The sequence below is a fragment of the Panthera pardus genome, unplaced genomic scaffold (genome assembly GCF_024362965.1).
Source record: "Panthera pardus isolate Hobbes unplaced genomic scaffold, ASM2436296v1 HiC_scaffold_15, whole genome shotgun sequence".
NCBI classification, from domain to species: Eukaryota; Metazoa; Chordata; class Mammalia; order Carnivora; family Felidae; genus Panthera; species Panthera pardus.
Window position 1 is genome coordinate 9,419,448 of NW_026526710.1, and position 12,624 is coordinate 9,432,071.

Below are 12,624 nucleotides of genomic sequence, written 5' to 3' on the forward strand. Positions count from 1 at the left end.
TCGCGAGAGTTGCTTTTGCGCGCGAACTCTAAGTGCCAGGGTCCCGGGGTCCTCTTGTGGCTAGTGGCTGTGCAGGCCCCCGGGGGACGCGACGACTCCAGCGGACCCGGACACCTTCTTCACCCCGCCATGGAGACCTCAGCGAAGAAGGAGCAGCAGCAGCCCGCGGAGGCCAAGATCAGAAACCTGCCCTGGTAGGAGGAGGCCCGGCTGCCGCGGGGAAGGGGATCGGTGGCCTGGGTGGTCAAGTGGAGCGGCCGCAGCCCGACTTCGCTCCACCGCCCCCGACCTGCAGCCGAACGGAGCCCCAGAAGTTTGCCTTGGCGTCCGCAACTCCCCTGTCCCCTCCGTTCTTTTAGGACTTTTGTCATGTCTTCCGCTGCCCTAATCCCACCGCCCCCATCCCTTTTACGCGGTGGGTGACAGCGTAGCGGTTCGGTCCCTTCCGACTTTGCATCGGCTTCCGTGCCAAAATGCCCTCTACTCTTGCGTAATCTTCAATGCAGTTATTGTTCAAATTCTAAACTGAAATAATGGTGATGATAACGCTCCCTAGGTAAGTGGTATTTAAATGGCTTCCTGTTAGATCACCAAGGACCCTGTTAGATGTTTGATCTTTACAAGGACCCTAGGAGGTATGTGCTGTTATTATTCCAGTTGTAATACTGCAAGGTTAAATGACTTGCCTAAGGTCCAGAGCTTGAAAATAGGTTTGGATTTGAACCCAGGTGAATTCAGAGCTTGCACTCCAAACCGTCTTACTTTCACAGCTGCATCTGAATGATGGTTTAGAAACGGATAGGATTTGGCTCGATTTCGCAAAGCTCCAAGTTGGTCTTGTCTAGTAAGGAGTTCAGTTTGTTTCTATCGTGGAAAAAACACACAACATACAGTTTACACTCGTGAACATTTTAAAGTGCATAGTTCAGTGACACTAAGTACACTGAGGATGTCGTGCTACCATCTCACTGCCTGGTTCCAAAACTTTTCGTCACCCCAATGGAAACGCCATACCCATTGGCAGTGACTCCCCCATTACCACCCCATCCCCTTGCACCCCTGGCAGCCACTGATCCACTTTCTCTCTCTGAATTTGCTTATTGCGGGTATTCATATAAGTAGAATCAATCTGTGGCCTTTTGTGACTGGCTGCTTTCACTTAGCACCATGTTTTCAAGGTTCATCCGTGTTGTCGCAGGTATCAGTGCATCAGTCGTTTTTATGGCTGAATAGCCTTCCCTTGTATGGATAGACCACCATTTATCTATCCATTCATCTTTGATGTGTATTTGGGAACGAGTTCAGTTTTTAATTTACTTTGAAATGATAGGTGCCCAGCCAGGTTGAGATTATTTATAGACAGACAGCTGGAGAGGGGAAATCAGAGCAGGGTTTATCAACCTCAGCACTATTGGTATTTTGGGCTAGATATTTGGTGGGTGTGCGCATGGTGACTATCCTGTGCATCGTAGGATGTTTAGTGACATCCCTGGGGCCTGTCCATTGGAGGCCCGTAGCACCCTCTACCCAGTTGTGACAACTGAAAATGTCTCCAGATATCACTGAGTGTTTCCTGGAGGACAAAATTGCCCCTGGTTGAGAACCAGGGGTCTGTATTCAAACTTAAAGGGTTTTGCTTCTCTTCCTCTTTTTGTTAGGATATGAAAGGATTCTTTTGCACGTAACAGCATGTCCTTACATTTGTATATGTTATAATCCATGCTAAATTGTATTTCAGGGTTGAAAAATACCGGCCACAGACACTGAATGATCTGATTTCTCATCAGGACATTTTGAGTACCAGTAAGCATCCATGTGTCATTTGCTGTTAGTCTGGTTGGAGGACCCGTATGAATTTCTTGGTGATGTCTCTGCTGAGTCATAACCTTGAAAGATCTGATTGAGCTTTATGGAATGTTGCTCTAAGAGCTGAGTCCTTCCCATTTTTCATTCCTGCATCTGCCTCTGAGTTGGATGTGAGGTTGATGTGCATTCAGCCCAACTCAAGGGCCCACGGCGAATGAGGCAACTCCCGGAAACTGATGGGGTCTCTCTTTCCTCCCAATCCTCAGTTCAGAAATTTATTAGCGAAGACCGACTGCCGCACCTGCTTCTCTATGGTCCTCCAGGGACAGGAAAGACCTCTACTATCCTAGCTTGTGCTAAACAGCTATACAAAGATAAGGAATTTGGCTCCATGGTCTTGGAGGTAAATAGGATTATTCTTAGTCTACAAAGGAGAGTCTCTTAGTTCTCTTAGATTTGTTGTCGTTTGTTTTTCTTAGATTTGTTTTACTTTACAAGTAAGTTGCTTTGCTGGACATAAAATATTTCGAGTCACTTTTCCTGGAATTGATGTTTCGCTCTGGATTGGCATTAGATAGGGGCAGCTGTAGGGCTAGATAAATATCTCTGCCATTGCCAACTTCTACTCAAACACTCAGTGGTCACTCGGGGAGTGGTCGCTCAGTAGCTTGCTGTCCAGATTTGTTCTTCATGTTGTTCCACCCCGTTCTTGCCCTGGAAGGCCAAGCTATATTGACTGCAGGCTGCCTGGTCCTCGGGCTCCTGGTTAGGTTTGGCTAATAGGGGTCCTGGCTGGAGTCAGAGGAGAACGATGCCTGGTTCTGCCCTGGGGGCCACCACAGGCTGACAGCATCCTGAACCACAGAGCAAGTCGCACTGCCTTCTCCAGATGCCGACACCACCCCCCAACTCATTTCTGAGGACCTGGGGCTGGTAACGGGCCCCGATAGTCCCAGAGAGATTGCGTAGCCCTCGTGGTTTCCCCACACCCCACCAATACCTTTTAAAATCTCTCTTCACGGAATTCTCTTCAAACCACTGAGTTTTGAGTCTGCCATCTGCTGCTGAGATTTGACTGATAGACTTAGATCACAGAATTCTAAATATTGTCTATTCCAAAAAAAAAAAATGTTTAACTTTTTTTGTTGTCAGAGATCTTAGAACCTTGCTGCCACCAGTGTTCTTAATTCCATGCATTAAAGACTTGGTAACTTCGGGGTTGCTCTGGATTGCGGTAGCTAAAACTGAACACGATTCTGCTCATGCCAGAGGTGTTCACTGTGACCAGGCCAATTAGTTATTCCTCCAGAGTATGTCGGTGATTGTCCTCAAAAGGGGGAGGAAACAGTTGTTGGCCTTTCAGAATGTAATGTACCAATCTAGTGAGTTGTGAGTTTTAAATACAATTGTGATCTTGGTTTTTTAATAGTGTTTATCTCTTAGCAGTTGTTAGACCTAGAGACCTAGCTTGCCGAGCTGGACTGATGAAAAGATAAATTAATTCCCAGAGAATTCACCAACATGTGTCTAATTTATTTCGGCTTCTCTTTTCCACATTCAGCTGAATGCTTCAGACGACCGAGGAATAGATATCGTTCGGGGACCAATCCTGAGCTTTGCCAGCACAAGGACAATATTTAAGTAAGAATTATTTGTATAATTTCTCTCCCTAGAGGTTTTGATCAGTGAGATGACAGAGCTTAATGTTTTAAATCCTCCCCCTTTGCCAGTCTATAAAGGTAAACAATGCCTTTGTCAAAAGTAGCCATTAAAAAGAGATAAAGTACAAGGATGGTGGTAAGATATAATGCAAATGTGAAAATAAAACATCATCTCAGAACTTGCTATATTAGCAAGTTCCTTGGGGAAGCATTAACTTTGTTTTAGTAGTTAACTGAAGACCGATTACATCCTAGGACCAGGTGAGCTAGTTTGAATTTATTATTATTTTTTTATTTAATTTATTTCTTTTTGAGAGAGAGAGGACAAGCAGGGGAGGGTCAGAGAGTGGGGGGAGACACAGAATCCGAAGCAGGCTCCAGGCTCTGAGCTGTCAGCACAGAGCCCGACGTGGGGCTCGAACTCACGAACCGTGAGATCATGACCTGAGCCAAAGTCAGATGCTTACCCGACTAAGCCACCCAGGTGCCCCTAAGCTAGTTTGAATTTAAACAAAAATAAATTGTGATCAGGATGGATAAAAAGGGAAAGGTGAAGGCAGGCAGGAGTGGAGGTGGTGGAAAAAAGCAAGGCCAGAGCAACAGGACATGGAGTGGAGACAAAGGTGAAGGTGCCAGAGGCAGCAGCATGACAAAAAGTGCAAAAGTCAGACCTCAGTTCCCTTTAAGAGTTGAAAGAGTGATGGGCATGTCCTCTGCACAGCCACACTTGTTTGCTTCACTCAGAGGTCAAGGAGGAGTGGACTCTCTGAGGCCCGGCCTGATGGCACAAATGTGAACATGTAGGTTTCGGCCTGGAGATTGAAGGGAGATTAAAGACATCTTCGGGGGCGCCTGGGTGGTTCTGTTGGTTGAGCGTCTGATTCTTGATTTTTGCTCAGATCATGATCCCAGAGTCGTGGGGTCGAGCCCCGTGTCGGGCTCAGTGCCGAGTGTGGAGCCTGCCTGGGATTCTCTCTCTCCCTCCACCCCCTCCTCCACTTGCACAGGTGCACACGGTCTCTGTCTCTCTAAAATAAAAAAATAATAATAAATCTTCATATGGTACCATTTGTTTTCCTAGGAAAGGCTTCAAACTAGTGATCTTGGATGAAGCTGACGCCATGACTCAAGACGCCCAGAACGCCTTGAGGAGAGGTAGGAAGACCTGTCAGGTATAGTGTGTTGGCTCATGAGTGCATTAGAAGGAGAATTAGGCACTTTGGACATGAGATAATGACATGGGCTGTTGACAATTTTTGTTCATCTTCTGGCCCAGAGAAATCGGTTTCCCTTTCTCTGTGTAATCCCACCCGACGGTCTAGAACAAAAATCTCCCTGTATTGGGGGTTTCCCCTTGCAGCAGCTTAAAGGGAGAAGCCCTGTTGGGACTTTCAAGTCCTACCAGACACAGGTGTTGCATCCTCCTTTTCCACTGGGTTCATTTTGGGGCTGAGAATTTGCATTCTTCGATGAGGAGAGGGGGTACGGAAAGTCTTGTATTCCTCAGCTGCTAGGTAGACCTTTCTGCTCTCAGTACCCCGAGATACACAGTAGCCAAGAAAATAATACTGGAAATGTTGTCGCACTCAGAAAGCTGACGTGACTTCTCTATTTGCCAAGGGAATGATTTGGCAGGGAAGGAGAGTATCATGCTAGTTGTCTGTCTTAAGGGGCCCGGTGCAGTTGATTTCTCTGAAAGGACATTGGTAATCTCTGGCATTAAGATTCTGAGGTAACGGGGGCACCTGGATGGCTCAGTCTGTTGAGTGTCTGACTTCAGCTCAAGTCATGATCTCCCGGTTCGTGGGTTCGAGCCCCACGTCAGGCTCTGTGTTGACTGTTTGCTCAGAGCCTGGAGGCTGCTTCAGATTCTGTGTCTCCTTCCCTCTCTGCCCTTCCCCTTCTCCCTCTCTGTCTCACTCTGTCTGTCAAAAATAAATAAATGTAAAAAAAAAAAAAAAAAAGATTCTGAGGTAACCAACTAGGAGAGAAGAACAATCTTTCGGAGTTCTGGGGGAGAAGGAGTGGATTGCAGCCCATGTTTGGGAGGAGGAGGAGGAGGACAGTTAGAGTATCTTCTGATCTTAAAAGCCTTGGCAGCCTTTCTTCAGCATTTGCTCCGTGGAATGGCTGTCAGTCTGGGCAGATCCCCATGCGAGAGTACTGGGAAACTGCAGAGTGAAACTGGTGTTTCATAAGCCTCTCTGAATTCATCACTCTCTCGAATGCTCTAAGGCTTCGAGACAAAGTGCACCAGACAGTCCACACGGAGGTACCCCCGGCCCCGCCATTAGAAGGTGGGGCATCACCAACCTGCCATAGAATTTTATGCAAAAGGACAGGGGTGCTATGGAGGGGGATGGCAGGGGCAGGGTGCTATGGAGGGGGATAGCAGGGACAGGGGTGCTCTGGAGGGGGATGGCAGGGACAGGGTGCTGGGGAGGGGGATGGCAGGGGCAGGGTGCTATGGAGGGGGATGGCAGGGACGGGGTTGCTACGGAGGGGGATGGCAGGGACAGGGTTGCTATGCAGGGGGATGGCAGGGGTGCTATGGAGGGGGATGGCAGGGGTGCTGGGGAGGGCGATGGCAGGGGCAGGGTGCTATGGAGGGGGATGGCAGGGGCAGGGTGCTATGGAGGGCAATGGTAGGGGTGCTAGAATCAGGGCAAGTCATCAAAAAGGATGCATTTTATAAAATCCTGTAGAGATGACCGGTTCACCAGCTTTTCGGAAGAGAGTGGCCGGTGCCCCCGTCCTGACCACCACAGGGACCGCCTCTCTTGTTACAGTAGCGTCCCCTCCATGCTTGCAATCTGCACCTCTTGTTTCCTGTACCCTTCACGTGACCATGGAAGAGTTCAGGGTTTCCAGGTCTTTTGAAGAATCCGAATGGACACGAGGTTGTTTTCTTTTCCCTTGCCAGTGATTGAGAAATTTACCGAAAATACCCGCTTTTGCCTCATCTGTAACTATCTGTCAAAGATCATCCCCGCCTTGCAGTCCCGCTGTACGAGGTTCCGATTCGGTCCTCTGACTCCTGAACTCATGGTTCCCCGCCTGGAACATGTTGTAGATGTAGAGAAGTAAGTACATCGGAAAGCAGGGAATGTGAGGGCCCTGGGGACTGAGCAGCGTAGGCCGGGTTCTGGGATGGCTGGCCGGTTGACATTTACAGGTGTCATGTGTGTAGACAACGAAGTAGGGTGCCGGGCACAGAGGAAGCATCGGGCTGTCAGCTGTCGTCATCCTCTCTGGTATCTCCTGGACTTTCTTCGTAAACGGCACTTGGTTCTTCTCCTGATTCCATCCTCCTCCCCCGTGGAAGCTGTCCCGATTTCCTCCTACTCTCCTTTTGTCATTGGAGACTGCATGCTGCCAGGTCCCTTCTGCTAAGATGCCTCTAGCCTTTTTTGACTAGAAGGGAAGGTACTGAGACTTTGCCTTCTGTAGAATCAATCGGTTGCCAAGTAGCCAACCCCAGCTGCTGCCTGTTGAAGGGGGTGCTCTGGCTTCGTGCTCCGGGTCTCGCCGGTGCTCTTTCCTCTCAGAACAGAACTCAAAGCCCGTCGCTCAGCATGGCGATGCCTGGTCCTAAATACGGGTCTTTCTAGACTCTGAGTGGGCTGTGACTGCTAATGCGAAGCCCACATTCCTTAAAACCAGAGTGAATTCTGGGTCCTATAGATCAGGAGAGTTCTGCTCCCTCCGTCCTTCCCTTTCTTTCGTTACTTCAAAGCCTTAATCATTCCAGGCCATCTCGTTCCCTTGGTGAACGCTCGCGCTCTCCAGGCCCCTGAGTTCCTCCTGCCTCTCTCCTTTCAGGGTGGACATAAGTGAGGACGGGATGAAAGCACTTGTGACTCTTTCCAGCGGAGATATGCGAAGGGCTCTGAACATTCTGCAGGTATGGTACTACTCCTAGCAAATCTTTAGGCACTGCTTTGGAATAGTTTCTCAAGAAAGACAGAAGCAGCAGCACAGCCAACCTAGAAATTCAGAAATCTACACCTGGTAAGATCTCCGTCTCACAACATACCAAAGATTTCCCCCTAACCTTTGTGTTTTGAAAAATTGCAAGAATAATTTGCTGGAGACAAGGGAAAGCTAGGGAAGGACGCTGCAGCTGTAACACCACAGTGGCATCCTCTCACGAGGCCAGGTCTTCCCAGGGTACACCGTGCGGGGTTCGAGCTGCCCTGCACCCACATAACATTACCGCCTACCTGAATCGCTGCCTCCGGTTTCCTCCTGACCCGCCGTGGTGATGCCCACCATGATTCTTCCCCTCTATCTGCACAGAGCACCAATATGGCCTTTGGGAAGGTGACAGAGGAGACCGTCTACACCTGCACTGGGCACCCACTCAAGTCAGACATCGCCAACATTCTGGACTGGATGTTGAATCAAGACTTCACGACAGCCTACAGAAGTATCCTTTCTCACGTCCTGCCGATGGCACATTAGGTACCTCAGGCCAGAACTTGGCCCAGGAGCCCAGGCTGCAGCCGGTGTCTACACCCTACTGGCAAAAGGCAGTTGGCTGTGTATGTATCTGGTCAGCTTTTAGTGGGAACAACAGGTCTCTGGGTGGAGTGGCTCCCTGCCTTTAAAGCCCTTCCTCCTGAAGGGCTCTGACCTGGGTATGGCTTGAAGCCACTTTCCTCACGGATGAGAGAAGCAGTTAGACTTTGGGGTGGCAGATGTGATCATTTTCAAGTAGCCACTGTTATTCTCATTTTGCGGTGAAATGGAAAGCTAGGGGTAGCCTTCTGGGAGATGCATTTAGCTCTGTTCTCTACGAGACAGAAGGAGGCTCTTGTTGAAGATAAAAACAATTTTTTAGAAGGGGGGAGTGGCATCTGGGTGGCTCAGTCGCTGGAGCGTCTGACTCTTGATTTCGGTTCAGGTCATGACCCCAGGGTCTTGGGATCAAGCCGTGTCAGGTTCTGAGCTGAGCAGGTGGCCTGCTTGGGATTCTCTCTCCGTCTCCTTCTGCCCTTCTCCCTTACACACTCTCGCTCTACAATAAAATAATGATAAGAATTGGGGCCCAACATATGCAGGTTCAAATCGAAAGAAACAGCCGTGTCAGGATTAAAAACCCTACTTCCCAAAGTGACTCTGACCAGAGTCTGCCTTCAAAATTGTGTGCAGCGGGTTTCTCCTGGAATTTGTGCCTTTTGCCGTAACCATTCCTCTCTAGATATTACAGAGTTGAAAACGCTGAAGGGGTTGGCGTTACAGGACATCCTGACAGAGATACACTTGTTTGTGCACAGAGGTAAGTCAGGCTCTTCCTAGCTGAGAAGCTGAGGGGGAGGCGTGTGGCGGGCTTTAAGGGTGGTGGGGGGGGAACACGAGGCTCCACTTTGGAAGCTAAGAAACAGGAATGAAGTATGGACCTGACCCCTCAGTCTTAGTTTTGTCTTGTTGCTGTTTGAAACTTTGTTCCCCAACTACTCTCTCAACCTCTAAAACTGCTGGGGAAAGAAACTCTTGAGGGCCAACTTTCATTCCTCCAAGGGTTTGTACTTTATAGCAGCAAATAGTATGCTGTAATTCACCCTGTAATTTCTAAGGGTATCTTCCCCCAAAAGGAGAGGAGGAGGAACATCTGTCTTCAGTGTAAACCAAAGCAGTCTGAAGCGAACCACGTGAAGTTCCACACTTGGTCGTAACTTCTGTACAGAGAAGTGGTTCTCCTCCTTGGCAGTGTATAGGAAGCCCCCCAGACCAATTCAGTTGGCCTTTTGGAGGGAACTGGGCATCAGGATTTTCTCAGGCGCTGCAGGCGATCTGCTGTGTGGCCTTTTCGGGCAAACCCTTCCTTCCGCGACAGCCAACTACAGACACTCGTCCTGCCGGTCCGCCATCGTCCTGCCGGGGCCTCTCCAGGCCTCACTGGGCCAACCGGCACGACCGCTGCCCGAGAACATGGTCCACTCAAGCCCAGCTCTGCCCTTTGTGGGAAATGAGTGTGAATAGATGTTTAAAATTCAGTGGATTACATTTGTTTGTAAAACCGGGACAGCAAGTGAGAACTGGGCTTTCCAGTTCCCTTCTAGAGCTGCCCCCTTGCTAAAGCAGTGCTGCCGATCTTGTGTCCTTGTGACCACTTTGGAACCTGCTCACAAAATGGGTAAAAACTGAAAACCTGTAGTGTTCACTTGTTCAGAAGTGCGGTCCCTGGTGACCTGAGGCCTCCAGACAAGTTTAGTGTCACCTGATGTTTAAATTCCTAATCGTGGTGTGATTTTTTTTTTTTTTAGTAGCAGCGAGTGGCAGACCTCACTCAGTTGATTTTGTTTTTTCCCCCAGTTGACTTTCCATCTTCAGTTCGAGTACATTTATTGACCAAAATGGCAGACATTGAGTGAGTATTTCCCAATATTCTTTTCCTTTTTTTACCCTGTAGTGTTTTTTTCCCTCCTACTTGCGTGGTTGCAATTTTGTCTACGTCATTCATAAATGGCACAATCTCGTTTGTGGTGAGATCGCTGAAAGAAACATGGGGAAGGGCATGATTTGCGTATCTAAAGAACATACAAATAAACATAAGGACAGGTTCAGCTCAGTTACATATTTGAGATAAAGGCTTCTCCTTAGGCCTCAGAGGCCTGGTCCACGTTGGTTCTAGAAATGCTGTTATTTGGAAGGCCTGCTTCGGTTCCGACATCCAGGTCACTTGGGGACAAGCGGCTATCCAGCTGTTATTAAAGCATTTTGGCATAGCAAAGCATATTGGGGGGAAAAGTAAACATAAACTCAATTTTCCACTTTGCCTGGCTCCATAAACACAGTTATTAGCCCCCAGTGAAGCTGGCAGCTATCATTTAAGTAGACAAAAGCATTGGGTTCAAAACAGAGGCCAACACAGGGCCAGCTCTAATTTGCTATCACTGGCTTTCCACATGCGCACTTTAGGTCCCTTAGCCCCACGCTGTGAATGTCGTGATTTTGCCTTCGCTGGCTGGGCGCCTGAAAGGTGGCAAGATAGACTGCCGGTGTCCTGCTTTACCTTTTACTAGAGCACAGAACCACAGTCAGCCATACTTCCCAGTGAATTAAGAGGAAGGGAATCTGAATGGTAATTTCTCTCAATTCATTTTGCGAGTGAAGAAGTAATCCTTAGTCATGTAAATTCTGCATACCCCTGTACAGCTAGAACAAAGTTAAGTTCAGGACGCTGCCGTTGACAACTAACAATTTTTTTATTTAATTTTTCCTCACCAGTTTGGATCGAATTATAAATGAGTGTTCAGGGTAGAGAAGAAAATGTGAGGGGACACATTCAAGATGACTTCACGATAAAGTTTTACTGCCTCCTTTCCTCCTTCAGCAGATGTTCCGTCTTTGATCTCCACTGTTCTCTTGTCAAAAGGTAGCCGTCCGTGATATTCTCTATTCTTACCTTTTGTTTGATTTCTTTTAGGTACAGACTTTCTGTTGGCACCAACGAGAAGATTCAGCTGAGTTCCCTCATAGCCGCTTTCCAGGTCACCAGGGACCTGATCGTCACAGAGGCCTAAATGCTGAGGACCATTCGCCACCATTCGCGGGCCCCACAGTGACTGGAGAAGAGGGGACTCTGTCACGGGATGACCTGCTGTGCGGGCTGGGGGATGAAGCCACAGTCACCCCGAGTTTTGGAAAACTGTTCCAGACACGGGTGGGGCAAAGGTTTAAAAAGTACCATGTTTGTGTTTGTTTGGAGCAGGTATATACCAAACAGTTTTAATATACAGCTCTCTTATTGCACTGCCCATTTGTGTTTTACAGGAAAAAAGAGTAAAATGCTTTCTTTTAGCCTTAAGGCTTTTTACCATTCAACTGCTTAGGTGGCAGGAAATTGGCCTACCCCATTTTGGTCTAGAACAAAAGGCTTCCAAATCTCATGTGGTACCAGTGTCTTCTATCACTCAAGGTAAACTGAACATCTCCAGAATCAAGTGTGTAAATCTAACTTGTGGCACCATCTCCATATCTACTTTATAAAGGTGTTAATGAAGAAAAAAATAGGTGTTAATGGATTTCTGGCCCATTAACCTGAGGCACAGGGCCTCAGGTTCCCTTACTTGAAAAGTATCTATTTCTCCTCTTAAAGTAGGTTCCTAACCGCGGCGTGGACAGTGAAGAGTCACTTTGTGCCCGTGGGGGCCAGGCCTAGGACTCCCTCCTTAATGCAAGGAGGGCAGGCAAGCGTGGGCCGGACTCGAAGCCGCAAGGACGAGGCCCTGTGCAGTGTGGCAGTTTATTTTAGAGCCAACAGGCTGCATTTATGATAGTGTTCTTCTCAATAAAAATAAAGCAGCTTGCGTGTTGGCTGTGTTACGAGTGACTCCTTCGCCGATTATAAACACGCGGTCATTCAACTTGCATCTGTGTGAAAAGCCTCCCCCGTCTCTGGTATCACAGAATAAGCTCTCCTCGGAGGCTATTCTTTACAAAGGTGTCCGGTTCTTATACTATTCAAAAGGGAGAAGGTGGTTACTTCCATCATTGGCGTTCAACCCGCTCCCCGAGGACACCAAGCAAAGTTTGCAGCTAATGGCAAAGTGGGGCCTCGGGGAAGCCGCCCAGAGCCTCTCAGACTACGCTGTGACATTTCAAGATAACCACAAAATTGAAAATTGGCCCCAGCCATTCCCCGCTGTCCTGCTGTACTCACTTGGTTTGAGAGGTGGGATTTTTTTCTTAGTGGAAAAAATGAAACGGTGAGCCAAAAGCTTTTTAACTTTCCCTTCAATGGAAGCCTCTCATCTTGAAAAGAAATGTTTTTCTTCGGCAACAAAGGTGGTAGAGGGGACTCTCATACTTTTGCAACAAGTTTTATCATGTTACACTGGCCTCCAAAAAGCACCTAGTAAGAAAGCCAAAGGATAAGGTGTTGTGTTTCTTTTAAAATAATTTAAAATATATTAAATTTTCCAAAGGCAGATTTCATTGGAATGAGGTGTCTTGATCAGATAATGACATGCCACTGAAGGAAGGAGAACAGTACTTTCAAGGAGCTATTTCTGTGAAGGGGCGGAGGTGACACCGGCTGAGGAGTCCGATGAGGTGACGCAGCAGAGGCAGACCGCGTACACGAGAATCAGCCGAAGGGGCGGCCACACCAATTCTCTACACGATCAAGAAGAGACATCTTCACAACTGG

At 48.1% G+C, this 12,624-nt stretch overlaps 1 protein-coding gene across 1 annotated transcript; it reads left to right on the top strand.

The window, feature by feature from the left end:
- RFC5 (replication factor C subunit 5) lies at window positions 1–11,788 on the top strand. The gene is made up of 11 exons (XM_019467326.2): window positions 1–194; window positions 1,739–1,803; window positions 2,073–2,209; window positions 3,368–3,447; window positions 4,549–4,622; window positions 6,391–6,550; window positions 7,290–7,371; window positions 7,767–7,896; window positions 8,671–8,748; window positions 9,786–9,840; window positions 10,900–11,788. The coding sequence occupies exons 1-11, from the start codon at window positions 130–132 to the stop codon at window positions 10,994–10,996; spliced, it is 1,023 nt and encodes a 340-aa protein (XP_019322871.1). The 5' UTR covers window positions 1–129; the 3' UTR covers window positions 10,997–11,788.
- The last annotated feature ends 836 nt before the right edge of the window (window positions 11,789–12,624 follow it).

Excerpts from the sequence above, each read along its gene's own strand:
- RFC5 (XM_019467326.2), top strand. The coding sequence starts at position 130 with ATGGAGACCTCAGCGAAGAAGGAGCAGCAGCAGCCCGCGGAGGCCAAG. Across the intron at positions 195-1,738 it reads AAGATCAGAAACCTGCCCTG|GGTTGAAAAATACCGGCCAC; the intron begins GTAGGAGGAGGC and ends ATTGTATTTCAG. Across the intron at positions 4,623-6,390 it reads CCAGAACGCCTTGAGGAGAG|TGATTGAGAAATTTACCGAA; the intron begins GTAGGAAGACCT and ends TTCCCTTGCCAG.